Genomic DNA, 17,218 nt, shown 5'->3' with positions numbered 1-17,218 from the left:
TAATCTAAGTCCACCCTCTTTCAGTTTAAAGTCATTACTCCTTGTCCTGTCACTACAAGCTCTCATAAAATGGCCCTCTCCAGCTTTCTCGTAGGTCCCCTTGAGGTACTGGAAGCCTGCTGTAAGATCTCCCTAGAGCCTCCTCTTCCGTAGGCTGAACAACGCCAACTCGGCCTGTCTTCATCAGAGACGTGCTCCAGCCCTCTGATCATCTCTGTGGCCTCCTCTGGACTTGCTCCAACAGTCCATGTCCTTATGTTGGCAGCCCCAGAGCTGAACTGCCTGCAGGTGGAGTCTCACAAGCGCAGAGTAGAAGGGGAGATCACCTCCATTGACCTGTTGGTCATACTTCCTTTGATGCAGTGCAGGATATGGTCAGTTTTCTTGGCTGCAAGTGTACATTGGGGGTCATGTTGAGCTTCTCATCAACCAAGGCCCCCAAGTTCTTCTCCTCAGGGCTGCTCTCAAGCCATTCTTTGCCCAGACTGTGTTTGTTCTTGGGATTGCTCTGACCCACATGCAGGGCATTGCACTTGTCCTTGTTGAACTTCATGAAGTTCACACGAGTCCACCTCTCAAGGCTGTCAAGGTCCCTCTGAATGGCGGCCCTTCCCCCCAGTGTGTCGACTGCACCACTCAGCTTGGTGTCACAGGCAAACTTGCTGAGGGGTCACTCAATCCCACTGTCCATGTTGCAGACAAAATATGTTGAACAGCATCAGTACCACCACTGGCCTCTGAGGAATGCCACTCCACCTGGACATAGAGCTGTTGACCACAGCTCTTTGAGTGTGACCAGCGAATTCCTTATCTACCGACTGGTCTGTTCTGCGGTTTTCTGAATTGTTAACTCTTGTTTCCTCAAACTTCCATTATCTAATGCCGTACGTGAGACAGCATCTGCTGATCTGCATAGGGCTGGGGAAAGGAGACTCGACTGTGCCATCTGACGTGTCCTTGGTAAAGCTTTCCTGGCTGTAACACTTGTATTTCACAAGAACGAGCTATGACCTGGATTGCAACCCCATGGAAGCTAAATCCTTCGCCTACCCTTTACCCTGCCCCTGTTTCTGTAGGCATGTCTAAAACTGGACAGTGGACTACTGAAGTGTGATACAGTTCTTCCCATTAACTCAATAATCCAATCTGATGAGATTTTAATGAATACTTCAAACTTTGTGGATGCCAAAGCTATGTTATGGATTGGAAAGGCAACTACCTACTCAGTGTTCATTGCCATTTTACTCCTCAGTTCAAGACAACTGTCTCTGTGAGTAAGGTAGTACTCTCCACAAACAGGGAGGCCAGTATCCTGAAGTTTTGTAGAAGGTATTCTTTCTTTCTAAAGAAAGAAAACATCAAAATTAGATTATAATGCTTCAATCTCGGGATAAAGAATTTAGGGGGAAAAAAAAAAGGTATATTGCTTAAATGAAGAACAATGATTTGTAATTCCTATTCATTTTTTTTTTCTTGATGTTTCAGAAGCATCTACTAAAATGCTGATGCACAGCATGTATCTAATAATAGCAAGAGGTATTTAGATTTAATGTGAATACCTCTCTTTGAAAGCAGGTGGTGCTTCTGTCATGGCAGCTTCTGGGTCTTTGAAAGTACACAGAGGGCACAGTCTCCAAGCTGGTAGGTATAAGTGGTTATGAGGTATGTGTGTGCATGTGAATTTAAATTAATTTAAACTTAAATGATTTTAAACTTCAGAAAATGTTAAAGGTAATGTATGGCTTAATTCCCTATTGTAAGGCTTACGTATTTCTTTGGGTTTTTTGCTTTGCAGGGTTTTTGTTAAAAAGACATTGACAGATGGGATAAGTTTAGAAGAGGCAGTGACAGATGAGATAAGTGTCACAGCATAGGCAGAAATCTCATTTACAGCAGTAAAATGCTGCCAGCACCTTAACAAAGGGCACCCACCAGAAAAACCCACCTCAGGCCATAAGAAATCGTGTACGCTAGAAATTATATGGTGTGAAAAAAAAACCCCAAACCATCACATTTAAAGGTACTTCTACAGTATAATGGAGAAAGAAAAAACACCAGCAGATAAAATTATGAGTTTTTGTCGTTAAAAATGAATCCAAATATGTTCATTCTGTGAGTATAGCATTTTTACTTGCCTTGTTTTAACTGGGGTGGAGTCTGAGATCATGAGGGAACCTGGACGTCTTTTTTTCAGCTTAGGCCTCTGGAAGAACTGATGATGTTGTGCAGCCTGGTTTCTTGCAAAGATCATGGTTTGTGTGTGGAAAGCAAAGCTGTCTTTGGAAGGGCTAGTTTAAGCATTCTCTGCAGAGATTTGTCAGAAATCAAGAAGTTCGCCATCATGCTGGAGGTGGAATTTTAAAAAGAGTCTTCCAGATGCTCCCAAGATCACCCACACACTTTTCCCTGATTCATACATTCAAGGTGGCTTTGCTCCAACATCGATGTATAGCAAAATACACTGTTGCCTTCAGTGGCCTTCAGTGTGAATACTTGCAAAAATGTCCCAACATTTATTTCCTTGCTGTTGAACCCATTAGATAACGCTGGCATCACCACCACAGAAAGGTCAGCACTAGCCACTCTTTATACTTTCTGAGATTTTTCAGTGTGATTATTCAGATTAGGAGGTTACAAATCGGAACCAGAAAATCATATGATTTTCTTTCATTGTGCAAATTCCTAACTCCAAAGCTTTTGATGGTGCTTCTGTATTCTAGGTCCTAAAGGTGGTTATGAGATGCTGACACTTCCTGCAGAATCTGGAACTCTTACCAACCCTGAGGAACCTGGTGAGTACAAGTCATTGCAGCCAGCTGCACAAGAGGACACTAACATCTCCTATTTATGGTTGTGATCTCTTCTAAACATTTCTTTTTGAGGTATTTTTTTCCATTTGAACGTGTCAGCTTTACATGAATGCTCACACACTTATCTCAGGGCTGTGTTTATGGTGTTGATTTTCTTTCTGCATTATTTATCACACATTTCTGAAAATGGTGCCTACATAGGACAAAAAATATGAATAGCTAGCACTTGCTGAAAGAAAGGCTGAAACCAGTTTCAAATATCATTCTCTTCTTTCTTCCCCAGTCATACTATCTTTCCCTTTCTTTGTATTCTCATTTCAATGCCACTGCACTTTCTCTTTTACTCTTCTCCTGTTATTTGCTTAACTGTATTTTTTTCTTCCCTTTCTCCTCAAGCAGTCATGATATTCTGCCAATTCTTTCAGATGTCTCTGAGTTGTAACTGTGTATTTTGGTCTGGTTTTCTCCCAAATTCTCCCTTCATAATGATCTCAGATACTGATCCTCTGATCCCGTTTGTAAGCATATTCTCCCTTTGCCCACCCAGAAAGGATGGCTGAAAGCTCTGCCTCTGTCGATGGCTCTATGTGTGTGCCTGTTTTCTTAGGAGGAGCTTTTGACTGTCTTGTGCTTTTCAAATAAACCTTTCTCTTCAAACAAACATAAGCCAGTTTTTATTGTCTAATGAGTTGGGTTTTTCTTTTAATTTGAAGGAAAAATGAAAAGCCAAGTATTTCTATGTTTACAAAGAAAGCAGTTTCTATTAAGAAAGCACAGACTAAACAACAGAAGACTTTTCCTTCCACTCTAGTTTGCCCAACTTTGTTTTTTTGTCCTTTGAGAAGAATATTTGTTGACAGGGATTACTTTGTTCTGTGTGTTTCTTTTGCTTTTCTTGCACAAAGCCCTACCAACTAATTTATTTTTCTCCATGTGTGTTGTTTTAGTTCTCAGGAAAGTCACTTGGCTTGTCTGCATCAGGTATGACATTCAGCTTCCTGAAACCTTTCAACTATGTAGGTCTGGAGAGAAATGTGCTAGTTTTCATGCTAGCGAGCTTTGAGGAGACTTCACTTGAACAGTGTATAGAAAGACTTCAAAAATTATCTTTTCCTTCATGACTATTCATGACTCTGTGTTAGTCCTTAAGACCGTAATTTGCTTACAATTTTAACTATTTGGGATGCAGGTTTTTAATGCTATGGTTCTGCCGAATCCCTGTTAGCACAGTCAGGCCAAATTTCTTTGAAATACTTTAAAGAACTATCGAGGATGATTTCTGAGAATGACATTTGATGAAGATATAGAAATTTCATTTTTTTCCTGACACCTGGTTTTGGAACAACGACTTGAAGTCTGATGGTCAGAAAGATGTTCAGTTATGCCATAGATGTTCCTGTGTTTTCTTTATGAAAATCTGGCAGAAAATGGGCTGACTTTTCTGGCTTTAAAGATTTTGGATTGCCTGGCAGACTCCTCTGATTTAAATAGCTTAATCCTGGAGATATTCCATTATCCTGGAACCTGCTGTAGCCTCTGACAACTCTTACTGTTGCCTGACTTTGTATGAGCTATCTCTGCTATTCATAACACAGCCTGAGAAGAAGAAAAAGTTCCCCTTAATGGTTATTCACCGGTGCTGTTAGTTGGATATAAGAAGTAATTCTCTCCCGGCCTCTAAAAACTTTTGATCACCTACTGCCTTTTCATTCACATCTCGACAGTGTCTGAATAAGCAGAAAAGCAAAGCAGTGATTTGGACAAATAAAGTTTTGATAGGAGGTTTATGCAGAGACAAGGAAAGGGAATGGGGGAACCTGGAAGTGATATGATTTTTCCTCTGCACTCCTCTGTGTCAATTGACTTAACAGCAGAAAGTATTTAAGGGAAAGAACTTCAACTGGACTGGACAGGCAGGTGATTGCTAACCTGCTGAGCAGGACAATGAGAATGTGACTCAAAGACTTGTCCAAGCACAGGAGGAATACAGGTGCATATTTGGGTCTCCTGTAGCCCAGTCAATCCTGATAAGTCTCTTGGCATTCATGGATCAAAAGATCTAGATCTAGGTATCTGATGTCAGGAACGAGTTGAAGGCTGAAATGCCTGGTTGGCCAGTGAATGGAACATTCAGCTTCCACATTCTCTCTTAGTTTCACTTCTGATAAGTTTAGAATAATTGAAAGTCAGGCTAGAAGAAGTCTTGAGAATTCTTCCAGTAGACAAAAAAAGTTGTCTTTAAGTCGGAATCACTTTATAGAGAACTGTTTCCTGGTAGGTGTTAGTCCATCTCTTTTTTAGAAATTTCTAGATACAGAAATTGTTCAGCCTCTGTGAGATTTCCTCTAGTGTTCTTGTGATCTTCACTATTAGAAAGGTTTTCCCACTGTCTAATTTGCTACTTTTTTCCTGCAATTGAAGTCTTTTATTACTTGGTCTGTCCCCACTTGGCATTGTTCCTGTCTTTTTCAACTCATTACAGGGAAGCCTTCTCCTTGCTTTAAACAGTTCTTCAGTCCCTGTTGTGAGGACATAATTCTTGACCTTTATTCTTGCAGATGATATAATAGTTCACATCTTCCCAGAACAGATTGCTTCATATAAAGCTTTACTAACCTGTGTTAGAGCTGAAAGCCTTGTGAGGGAGTGTTGCACATGTTGCTTCTGTTTGATAATTCCTGCACAGTGTTCACTTTCTGTCACAACAAAGTGAGCTCACTCGCTGTGGTCTGTGGTCTTCTGCGCAGATCCTGACTTGATCAGACTCTGAGTCTTTTCTGTAGAAGCCTTTGTCTTCACATGTCCCACCTACTACTGAGGAATGTACTGTTTGGCAAGCTGAGTTGTTGCCGCTGAATGTTTGCTTTGAGAACATTTGATGGAACATCGTGTTTTTATGAAATGCATTGTTGGTCACTGCCAACAGTGTCTCTAATAATGTGTTACTTATTTTAGAAGGAGCAGTAGGTTATTCAGGTGATGTTCCTGCATCAGATCGACCCCACAGCGAGACAGCCACCTATGTGAATATTCCTGTTAGCCCTACTTCCAAAAAACAACTTCATTACATGGAACTGGAACTTCAAGAACCTAGCACAAGCATAAGAGGTAAGGAAGTCTACAGTACCATTGAAACAGCAAAGGAAATGCGAACTCTAGTGGGAATCTCAGTTTCTTGTCTACCCATAGGCTCTTGCTAACAGAGGAGTTGAACCCTGGTACATTTGTGAGTCAGTTCTTGGAACTGACGACTCTTTTGGAAAAGATTTTTGAGTAATGAGGCTCTATAAGATGTTGCATCCTTCTGACAGGTGCATTGTATATGCACTCCTCCTAAAGCGAACATTTCCATGTCTATGGAGTCTGACAGAGGGACTTGATTTGTGTTCTCAAGGTTTTCATCACACATATTAGGACTACACTTACTTAATTGGCCTTGGTTGGCTTCAGAAACAGGGCTGTGGGTGTAGGTGTACGGGGCTTGCTCCTGAAGACACTGACTCTGGAGTCATGCAGCAGATGCTTGAGAATAGAACAAAGTGTTCTATCTGTTCTATCCATGAGGATGTGTGAAAGTGCTACAGAGAGGAAAGCAGTGCAATTATTTGTTTGTGGTTTTTTGTTTTTTTGTTTTTTTTTTTTTTTTTTTTTTTTAATTTTTATTTTTTTTTTAGTTTTTTTTGTCTGGATCTAGGTATTTTATTTCTAATTCTTAATGGACAATTAGCACATAAACATGCATCATAGCTATCATGTATTATCATTTGGAGATGCATCCTTCCTTACAGAAAACCTCTAATCAGCATCTGCCATTTAACTGCTCACATTTGGTATTAATGTGTTTTCCATGTATAGTTTTCAGCTACTGAGATTTTAATTAATATACTTTTAATTTCAGCAAGTTTTATTAACTTTGAAATGCTAGTGTTTTCCCCTTTGGTTCTTTATATGGCTCTAGTTAAATAATTCTAAGGTTCTCCCAGACTTTAATGTAGTTCTCCGTACAACATCCTGTTGAGATATAAAAGTGGTGGTTTATCTTCTTTTTAAAGACAGTGAACCAACGCATTAAGACATAGTTTCTTAAAAGTCAACCGCCCTCCTGTGCTCAACTTGAATAACTGAAGGTGCCTCTAATGTCCATGAATATTTTATTTTGCCATACTAAAGTTTATCCAGCCTCCAGAGTTGTACCTTTGCCTAGACAGACCTGTTCTGCTCTCAAACACATTGAGCAGCTTTAATCTCCCTTATTGCTAATTATTGGGTTAAATTGTCATTCTGCCTAAGGCTGAAGGTGGTTGATCTGGTAAACCTTCAGAGCACCTATTCCACACAAAGAAGAATCCCTGCCAACTGCCCTACCAATGGTGCTTGCTTTACAAATACCAGGTGCTATTCATTTACTTACTAGTAGCTTGCTGATGAAGCCTCCCAGAAATGGGAGAGCTGAATTCAGTTTTGTCTTCTACCAGGAAGAGTAGAGGTGGAGACTCAAACCTGGGCAGAAATACATGTGGTTCATTTGCTTACTTGAAGAAAACCAGATAGCCAAAATATGGAGGTAAAAAAGCTTTTGAGGGTTTTATTTGTTTTTTTTCCCAGTTGTGGTTATCATCTTACTCCATTTATAGAGCTTGCTTTAAGATTAGACCAAGATCATCTAGGAAATCTATAGAAGAAGTGTCTCAATAGCTTAACCCTAGGTCAATTTTACCCAGGAATATGTGAGGGGTGAAGCCTTTTACATGGTTTCATTTGGTATTTCAGGGAGTGGATCATCCCGATATGCACAGATTGACATTGCAGCCACCGAGACAGCCCACAAAGTGGGGACACAGCACGCCCAGTGCCGGGAGGAACGCCTGCAGGAGCTCGAGCAGAAGAAGAAAGGGGCTCAGCAGTGACCTGTTTAGGAAAGAACTTTTTGCTCACCATAAACTGGTACTAATTTCTCTTCCAAAAGATTCGCGTTTATTTTCAAAATACTCATGCAAGAAGCTGCCATTACTTACTGCACCTATGCCAGATTCATTCCAATATCTTGATTCCTGATTGGAAAGCTGGTAGCATGAAGAGTGTGTGTGGTCTTTCTATTTTAATTTGGTTGTAAAGTTCTGATTTTTTCTTTTTTTCCATATGCAATGACAGATGTAAGTTACCTTTTTCCATAATTCTAAAATCCTGGAGAAACTGGAACTAATTCCAGTTTTTATTAAATGGTGGCATTTTCTTTAAAAATGAAGAATTTGAATGTGTGCGGATAAGGGAATGCGAGTGTGTGCATTGTAAGAGTACACATATGTTCGCATTTGTGCGTATGTATGTAAGCACACATTACTGATAAAATATATGTATATATCTGAGTGTATAAAATATGTAAAGCCTCTATTAATATATTAATGGACTCTTACAAAAGCAAGAACATTCATGCCTGATTTTTTTGCAGGCACAATTTTTTTCAATTTATATGCTTATTTATGGACATGCTTAACTTTACCTATGGGTAATTCAGTTTTATAACTCACCAAGAGTTCTTTAGCTTTGGCTAAAGTTGCTCAGATTTAAAGCTGCAGCGTCAGGGATGCATAGGTGTATGCATACAGACAAGAGCACACACAAACAAGTTACTTTATTTAATTATGTCTATAAACCAAAGTAATGTGAAGGGACATTTTGGGTGCTTCTGTTCTTAGAAACCCTGTGTCAAACCATAGCTCATTTCATAGTTGCTGAGTACCTGTAATTATTAGCACTTTTCCTGGAGTTGAACATATGTATCACTTGGCAAACCAGGTGTCAGGTTTCTCATGCAGGATATCTTAAAATCAAGGTATTCTAAAGAAACATTCAGTTTTGAAAATTGAGTCCTTTATTTACATCTTAAAAACTATTCCCAATGTAAACCATCATCAAAAGCAGATCATCTACCTTGAATGTAAATAGTTCATTGAATAAATCTCTGCTGTCCCTAAATAGCATAAAATCAGTTCTGTGTAAAAGGATGATGTTTTCAGAGATGCTACAGAATTGAGGCACAACAGATGTTCTATTGTAATATAGGTTTATCCAAAAGTCTTTGACTTCTTGCTTTTGTACAGTGAGATTGTACAATTTAAAACTTGACGTAGTTTCTGTTGCATTGTCTATGTAATTCTTGTGTTCTGTGTATTTGTCCCGATACAAAGTGTTATTTAAATAAAATGTTACTGCAGTAACAAAGCAGTGTACTTATGAAGAGAACAAAATCTTAGCCTGCAATAACACATCAGCTTTGGCTCCCAGAAGTTATATCAGGAGTGAAATCTTGGGTATTATGATTTTTGACTGTGTCCTCTTAAGACAAAATATCACAGCCCAGTTCTGTTTTTCAGGTTTGCGTTGTAATTCATATTGGTGAGTGGAAGTTTTGTGCCAGTGAGGGGATTTCACTAAGTGACTCAGAAGGAGAGGTGGGTGTTTGTTTCTGAGGCAAAATTTGACTTATAAATTTACTTGAATGTAGCCTCAGCAATAATGTAAAATATCAGAAATCTCTCAAATAAATAACAATGTGTCTGAGAGTTGACAATTGGCATTGTCATCTGTCCTGCGCTAAGATGTACTTCTCTGTTTATCAGCCTGCCATATTTCTGAAGGGAAAAGAAAAATACTTGTTATGACATTCTCAGTTTAAACAATTTTTTTTATTATTATTATTATTTGACAAACAGACAGTGGTGATCTGCTTTGTAAACACTTATTCAGTATAACTGGAATAGCCTGGACTTTCTTACAGTTTCTGGGACCAGATTTATTTAACTGAACAGATCCTTATTGCCTCACAACCCGTTAAGAAACTAGTTTCCTCATTTGAACAACAGGAGCTCACAGGAAGTCTTTTTCCAAAAGAAATAAAACAATGTGGCTTCAGTTTCCAGTTCTGACCTTAGGAAAGCACAAGTCAAACCATAATCCTATGAGCAGGCCTGGGCCCACTGTGTAGCTGCCACGGGTTAACTCTAGTACCACTGTTAATGTACGATAGTTAGGGGTTTATTCATATGCCTTGCATAAAACTTGTGCATAAGCGATCTAGAATGTGGTTTGCGATGACTCCAGATTCAGAGCTCTTTGCAAAAAAAACCCAAAATATCTCCCACATGTTTGGAGGTCAATGTGATTCATAACATCTGCTGGTACAAATGAAGACTTTGATAATTTTTGATTTAGCTTTCTTCTATGGTCAGGTGTCCTCCTGCCCTGACCAGGAGTATGAAGAATTAATTATCAGAAGAACAAAACGATGTGATGTGGCTGATACTTCTGTAAGATGTTCTTGAAGCACTTTAACATGGCAGAAGTGCTCTCAGTGGTGAGAAAACACGCTGTCAGCAAGTGCGTTGCTTGGGCATAACCATTAGTGCGTTGTGTATGTACCTCTTTACATCCGATATCCTACTCAGTAGGTTACTGCAACATGTAACTACTACTTCTGTGCATTTTATGGTGTCGTTCATAAGCTGATATGGAACATTTTTATATGCAAGCATTTGGGTGATGGAATTTCTCCAAGTTAACAAGTGCTGCAGGATGCGGGGCTGGAGATTGGAGGCATTTAATTGCCCAGCAATGCAAATAGCTGTCTGGGATTGAATAGCTCGCTGCCAACTAGTCATGGAAAATGCCAGTAGGTGTCTTTAGGCATCTAAATGTGTGTGAAAATCAGCCCCAAGAGTTGTTTTTAGCAAATAGCTTGGAAAAATTCCTCGTTTTCCTCTCTGCTGTACGTGCAGCTGTAAATTACTGCAGCTTGGAAAACTAGGCTTGAATTTGGGTTATGAGTGACTACATTTTTTATGAGATGCTGAAACACGCTCTGTTTGGTAAGCACCTTTTCTAGTTGGGCTGGAATAACACAAATACCATTGCTTAAATGACCACAGGAAGAAGACAGAATTTTATGGGTTACTAGCTGCTCATTTCTGTTGAAATTATGCATTTTTTCAGATGAAAGTGGTTAGGTTTTAATGTCACCTTTTATCTGGGAAGATGCTCAGCTCTCATTTGGCCAGTAATACGAACATTATTTTGCAATGTATGTTGAGAGGAAATGTTAATTTAACATCATATAGCAATAAGAACAAACAAGACAGAGTAAGGATGGAAGAATTGGAAGTTATCAAAGGGATACTTGTAAGGAATAGCTCTGTAAGCATGTCTTTTCAGCATAGGTGAGTAGAATTAAGGAAAAGTGGTGTGTTTTGTGGTTTTTCTTGAATGTGGATGGGTTCTGATGAGTTCAGGTTTATGCTTTCCCTAAAAGATGACTGGCTTCAGGGTAGCCACACTGAGGCTTATGACAGTGATAATCAGTTGATTGCATATTAAAAACAATACACCTGTGGACTTTCTTTGAAAGGCTGGACCGCAAATGACAGGAAAATACGTGGAATTCACAGCCTGGATTCTGACACAATAAATGGCTTTATAAGTCAGTAGGCAGGTGTAGGGAAGCGCAACTGCTGAGCAAACTTGGTGTTTCATAAAAACTTCAGGGTGAGTGAAAGTTAACTTTCAAACATTTGTCTGCATCAGAGCATCTAGAAATAATTCAAATTTATTATCCCACTTTGTACACAGAGGCGTATGTAACAGCACCATTTTACTGAAATAATAAGCGTCAACTTATTTGAGGAATGTGCAGTGGGGGGGTGGGATCAGAAAGCAGATTTGGCATGACAGTAATTTGTCTCTACAGTACATTATACTGTTGTGAAATCCCTAAGAAAAAAAAAATTAAAAAAGCCCTAGCATCTGCTATTGTATAAGTTAAATTTTACTCATCTGTGGGCTGAGCTGGCAATTTATGGATAGTTCATATACAGAAAATAGAGCAGATTGCATGTTCGGAAGGGAATCTGGCCTTTGGGTTCCAAAGTTTTATTATGTAATGAATTGCTCAGATTCATCACACGCACATCGGTGTCTCTGCGGCAGTTGGAAGATGCAGCCCATGACCTGCCTTTGGCTGCTGTCACACTCTGTCCTTTTGGTACCCACAGTCAGCAGTACTGGACGCAGACCGGGAAGGACGGGGAACATTCACGTTGAGAGTTTGATGGAGAAGTAGGAAGGTGTCAGCGGAGAGCAGTGGTTGTCCTTTGCCAGGCCTTGTGCTGACAGGACAAGGGTGACAGGAAAGTTTTATGTCTGTAAAATGTGGTGTTTGGGTCAGTGCTGGAGGTTGCCAGCTGGATTGTTGGTTCTTGCACAAACTGGGGTTGTAGTGAGGAAGTGGAGTCTCTTGGAACAGGATGAGGTTGTGTCCTCAGTCAAACAAAATGTACCAGCACCGTCTCTGCTAGGAATGGAGTGGGAACCATGGGATGGTGAAATGCTGGTGTCCACTCTGAAGAGGCAGACTGGCACACTGTGCTGCCACAGAGTGTGACCTTATATCGAGTCATGCAAATGGTTCAAGTTTGCAGAGTATATGCTATCTAGATCTCGGAGGGAATTATCCTCCATGTCTGTTTTTTCTCCTCTGTGGAAAGTGTTATATATGAAAACTTAGTACATAGGTTGGTGAGGGGTGGTGGGAGCTGGGCCCTGCTGTGACAGAGAGCACCTGACTTGATGCGAAGGTGCACCTCATTCTGCACTCAGCCGTACCTGTGTCGTTTACAGTAGATTTGCTAGAGATGAATCTGGTCTTAGATTAATTTTTGCCATCTCTGTGCTTTTTACGGTGAATGCATGAAACTGGTGACCACAAGTGACAGCTGGGATAATGCATTTCCTGCAGTGATGGGACTTGGAGTCTCAGGCAGGGCTGCTGTTGAGATTTCTGATCACCTTATTTGGGTACATTGGCTTTTTTTTCTTTCTTTCAAAAATTCTAGCATAGCTGTTTATACAGAAGGCTATAAAGTGAGAAGGAACACAATTCCTGAGGGTATCTCTGGAAAATAATGTTCTCATCCTGAACTAAAAACCACTCATGAATGAAACCCTTGTTTTGCAGTTCTGCAAAGCTCATTTCTCTGCAGAGGAATGAGGGTCAGTTTGCACAAGACCTGAAACGATCCATCAGTAGCAGCGGTTTAGCAACACCATTAAAGTGACACTAATGCAGGCATTTGCACCCTGTACAGATAATTGTTATTAGCGGCTTGGAGAAGGTTAACTCAAGTGTCCCAGGTCACATTTACCTGTGTGGAAGGAGTTCAGACTGTTGGAATGTGTTTTTCATGTAAGAATCTGTGCCAGTTTTGTAAAGATTAGGAACAGGTATAAGCTGAAAACTTTCTTACAAAAACTGGGAGAAAATTCCTGCATTTCCCACTGCCAGTAGACTCTTGCTAAACTGAAATGAGCAGTAACCTGATTCTTAAGTTCTTGCCACAGAAATCCTCTTTTTGGAGATGTCAGCTTTTGCACATAGTTCTCCTCACTCCCATTTTGTTATCTTGAACTTCAAAATGGAACAAACACTGGATCATCAATGGCCCCAGGCACTGCTAAGAACGAAAACTCTTTATACTGTGACTGGGCATATCTGGGATCATAAATGGGAGTCCCAAAATTTGGATCTGGATTGAGGTTGCAGAACTGACTCTTTCCCTTTGAAGGACCATTTAGTTAATGGTTCTGGTTCAGATTTCTTCTTGAATTAGAAACTGAGATTTGAATTTTGAGGTTAAACTCCCAGATCTGATGGCAAGCATTGCAAATTATTTGGCTTAATATGCAGGTTTCAAGTTCTCAGTGTGTTTCTTAAAATAATGCAGCTTCCTTCCCCCTTTAAAGTAAGTTGCCTGGAAAATTATAACTGCAGAACATTCAATAGCATTTTATTTAATAAGATGCTTATTTCAAAGTGATTCAACACTCACCCTATGGAAATAACCAGGTTTAAGTTACAGTAGATCAATTCTTGACAGACAACCTTTGAGAATTAACCTAAAATGGTGCGTTTTATTAAAATGGATGTGTGCAGCTTTCTGATAAATTAACTCATCACTGAAGGAACAAAATATCTCCATACTATATTACTGTATCCAGTGTTTCTACATTCACATGTTAAGTGTTAGCATCTGTGTGCTGTTTTCTTTTTGATTTAGGAGAGTGCTCTTCTGTTGAGTGGTGGGGATAATATACGTGAAGATTTGGATAGGTAAGTGTATTAAGGGCTATTGCTAAAAACATTTGGGTCACAATCATTGCTGCACCAAATATGGCTGAACTTGAAATATTTACTGGGGATGAGATTTTATAAATTTATTTTGGTTCAAGTGGACAGATTTTATGAACACTTTCAGTTTATGACTGTGGATACTAGTAAAAGAAATCCAGTCTTTTTTTTTTTCTGTAGATTAACAACCTGCTTCCTAACAGGTGCTGTGTGAATGGCCTGAAATACACGTTAACTGTGGGCTGTATTTGGAAATGTTGATTCCAGCATTTCGAAGCTGTTTGTCAGGTAACAGCATATATGCAAAATGCAGTCTTTGTCTTTCAAAGCTCCCTGATCTCTGTTACAAGGGTAGCTCTGTTTGTACTGAAAGCAACAGTCTGTCCTCTTGACTGACTTATACTTCATGACTTTTTTATTTAATCTATTCTAATTAAATGCTATGGAAAGAAAAATATATTTTAAATTGATTTTAGAACTGCGTGTGTACTACTTACTGGTAGATTTCTTTTTTTTGGTATGTGAAATCTTTTTAAACAAATGAAACAAAAATTCAACCCAAATACCTCTCAGAAGCAGTGCCAGATGATGACAGGGAAGCGCTGTGGATGATGACCGTGTTGTGAACCAAACACATGAACTGTGTGTTACCTCTGTGTGGGTCAGTCCCGAGCTGAACGCTGTGTTTGGGCTTTTGCCACGTGGTGCTGGCTCAGGGGAGCTCCCAGCAGCCTGGCTGCCAGTGCAGTGCTCTGATTTCTGGGCATTGTGGTGCGCTGGCTCCTGCCTGGGGCCCTACATTCTTTTGTGGAGTGTAACTGCACCAGTTCACCTGAACTCCAATGTTGAATAAATGGCAGAAATGAAAATACAATGAGTTAGGGCCGCTGCCAGTCCATTTGGGGCGGGCAGGGCGAGATGCCTGCTTAAGCTTATGAAACGTAAATGATCTCTGCTTGGTGAATTTAGATACTCTGGCTATTGCCTGATTTATTTGGCATCAAAATCCCTTGGGAGGGGAGAAGGGACATTGTCATGGCAAAGCATCTGCAGTAATGGCTGTTCTGTATATGTCTTGGCAGAACGAGGTGATTTGAGCTCCTCTACCAGCATGTAGGATACAGTGTTTATTTTAAGAAGGACTTGGTTATTTTTGTTGTATTTAATGCCTTGTGTATTTATTTCCCTCTCATTTCCATCTCCAACCCGTTTAATAAATAAAATCTGTCCTACCTGAAATCACTGACACATTTATTTAAATTGAGGATCCTTTTTCCAGGGCAGAATTTGACAGACTGTGTAAAGTGTTTAAAGTGTTCTTTTTTTTTTTTTTTTTCCTACAAAATGCAGTTCTTTCCTTTTTCTGCTCCCAGTTTTGTATTTCAAATTGTTTTTCAGACAGGTGTGAAAAACATGTTAACTTGAATAATTACAAAAAGATCAGATGAAATACCAGGTAAGGAAGAAGAAAAGGTTCAACTGCTGTTCGAAAGCTGCTAGTTCCTTCCTATGCGGATGTCTTTCCCATGCAGTCTCACCTCTGCACTCCATTATTCACTTTTTACCAGGTACAGGACTGTAGGCATATTTCATTTAAACCTTTTTTCTTGGCTTTGAAATTTGGCTGCTATTTACAGAAAAACAAGAGTGGTGACTCAAGCTATTTTTTTTTTCTTTAATGCTTCAAGCTATTTTGGCCACAGGAATTGTCTTCGGAGACTTAAAATCTGTAATAATTAACTGACTTGTACCTGTATTGATGCATGGAAGGCGAAGACTACAGAAACAAATGAAATCAGACTTTACAACTCACTCGCCTGTGCGCTGTTGCCAGATCTCCAAATGTAGGGAAAGCCCCAAAGAGTCTGGACAGGAATGGAGACTCTTCCTAATGTCCCCTTGATTCCGCTGCAGACTCTAACTCAGCTACAGACTATTTTGGGGTGAAGCTGGGTTCAGGGGCAGCAATGGCTGCTGTCTCCTCTAGGTTGGAATGGAAAATCTCCGGGTCCAATGACTCATTAACAGCCCTGTGGAATAACTAAAACGAGGTGACTGTGCTGACCCTGGACTCCACTCTTTGCTGCCTGTGACTCATTCCTAATTTGAAATTCCTGTGACACGTAAATATTTTGTCAGCCTCTTGTACTTTCAAGTGCTTGCCAAACATTCTCTCTGCTGAAGCCTATCTGGCCTTTGAGCCCGATTTCTGTCATGGTGTGGTGGGTAGAGATGTGGTACAGCCACCATCTGTTCACAGCCTGTGCAGAAGCAGCTCTGCACTTGGAGCCAACCATTACCAATGCTGGTCTGGCCCTAGTTATCTGTTCTGTGAATCCTGCGCCTTGTGCTATTCCAAAATTCTTCAGATTTTCTTCAAGAAGATATTCTATTTCATGGACACATCAAAGATGAAACCCAGCTACTCTGCCCATCTTCACTGTAGGCTAAGATACGTCGCTTTCCTTTGTGCAACAGATTTTCCCCACCAGCAGTTTCTGAACATGCTCAGGAAAAGCTTTTCCATTCTTGTACAGCCTGGCCAGGATTGCTGAGCAGGAGCTGTTCAGATTTCAGTGCTTTGCGTAGTTTCTTTCCTCTGCTGATGTACATTGTACATGAGTTCAGATTATTCACCCAGGAGCGAGTGGTGTGGGCCTCTCCCATCCAACCTACAGCCACCAGGCACCAAACTGACCTGTGGTACGTGGCTTTATTTCTTACTCTAGCAAAGGGAAAACTGACGGACGCAGAGAAGCCTGCACCTTCCACACATAATATACATTTCTATTCTGCATTGATCGTGAAACAATGAAAAAGTAATGATGAAGATAAACCTGTAAGACAATGCAGTTACCGCTGTGTTGAAGGTGACTAAACAGCCCTTAAAGTGATAGTCTAGAGAAGAAATGGTGTGCAGCATCTAGGAAAGAAACAAACCAGTTTTCACATAAATGGGTTATATCTGTTTTGGCATTTACTTTTTTAGCTCACCAACCAAAGGGGATGTACACCATAAACTACACGAACTGAGCCATCTCTAAAGTGATTTTTAATATTAACCGTGGCCTGTGTTTCTGGTTCAGATCAATTGCACATTATGAAATAGTCTTTATGTACATAATCGTACTACTTTTAACTCATCATGGACCCAGGAATTGGATAAATAATATAAAGTACCTGATTCTGACTGAATGGATTTGTTCAGTATTTCTCATTGAACAGGTTATGG

General features: G+C 40.0%; 1 protein-coding gene across 2 annotated transcripts in view; it reads left to right on the top strand.

Moving 5' to 3' along the window:
* DOK7 (docking protein 7) overlaps positions 1-17,218 on the top strand; it is a 117,172-nt gene that overhangs the window by 56,518 nt on the left and 43,436 nt on the right. Inside the window, exons 9-14 of one of the 2 annotated variants that reach the window (XM_082050742.1) lie at positions 1,573-1,641; positions 2,721-2,792; positions 5,766-5,918; positions 7,581-7,754; positions 9,185-9,262; positions 13,916-13,933. In XM_082050742.1, the coding sequence (XP_081906868.1) occupies positions 1,573-1,641; positions 2,721-2,792; positions 5,766-5,918; positions 7,581-7,717 (431 nt within the window). In that variant the 3' untranslated portion in view covers positions 7,718-7,754; positions 9,185-9,262; positions 13,916-13,933. Of the gene's footprint in view, positions 1-1,572; positions 1,642-2,720; positions 2,793-5,765; positions 5,919-7,580; positions 9,263-13,915; positions 13,934-17,218 lie in introns of those variants that run through there. The other variant, XM_082050743.1, reaches the window with a different exon arrangement.

This window comes from Streptopelia decaocto, assembly GCF_964273445.1.
Source record: "Streptopelia decaocto genome assembly, chromosome: 4".
In the NCBI taxonomy this organism is placed as follows: domain Eukaryota; kingdom Metazoa; phylum Chordata; class Aves; order Columbiformes; family Columbidae; genus Streptopelia; species Streptopelia decaocto.
Note: the sequence above shows the minus strand (reverse complement) of the source record. Positions and strands in the feature narration are given on the sequence as shown.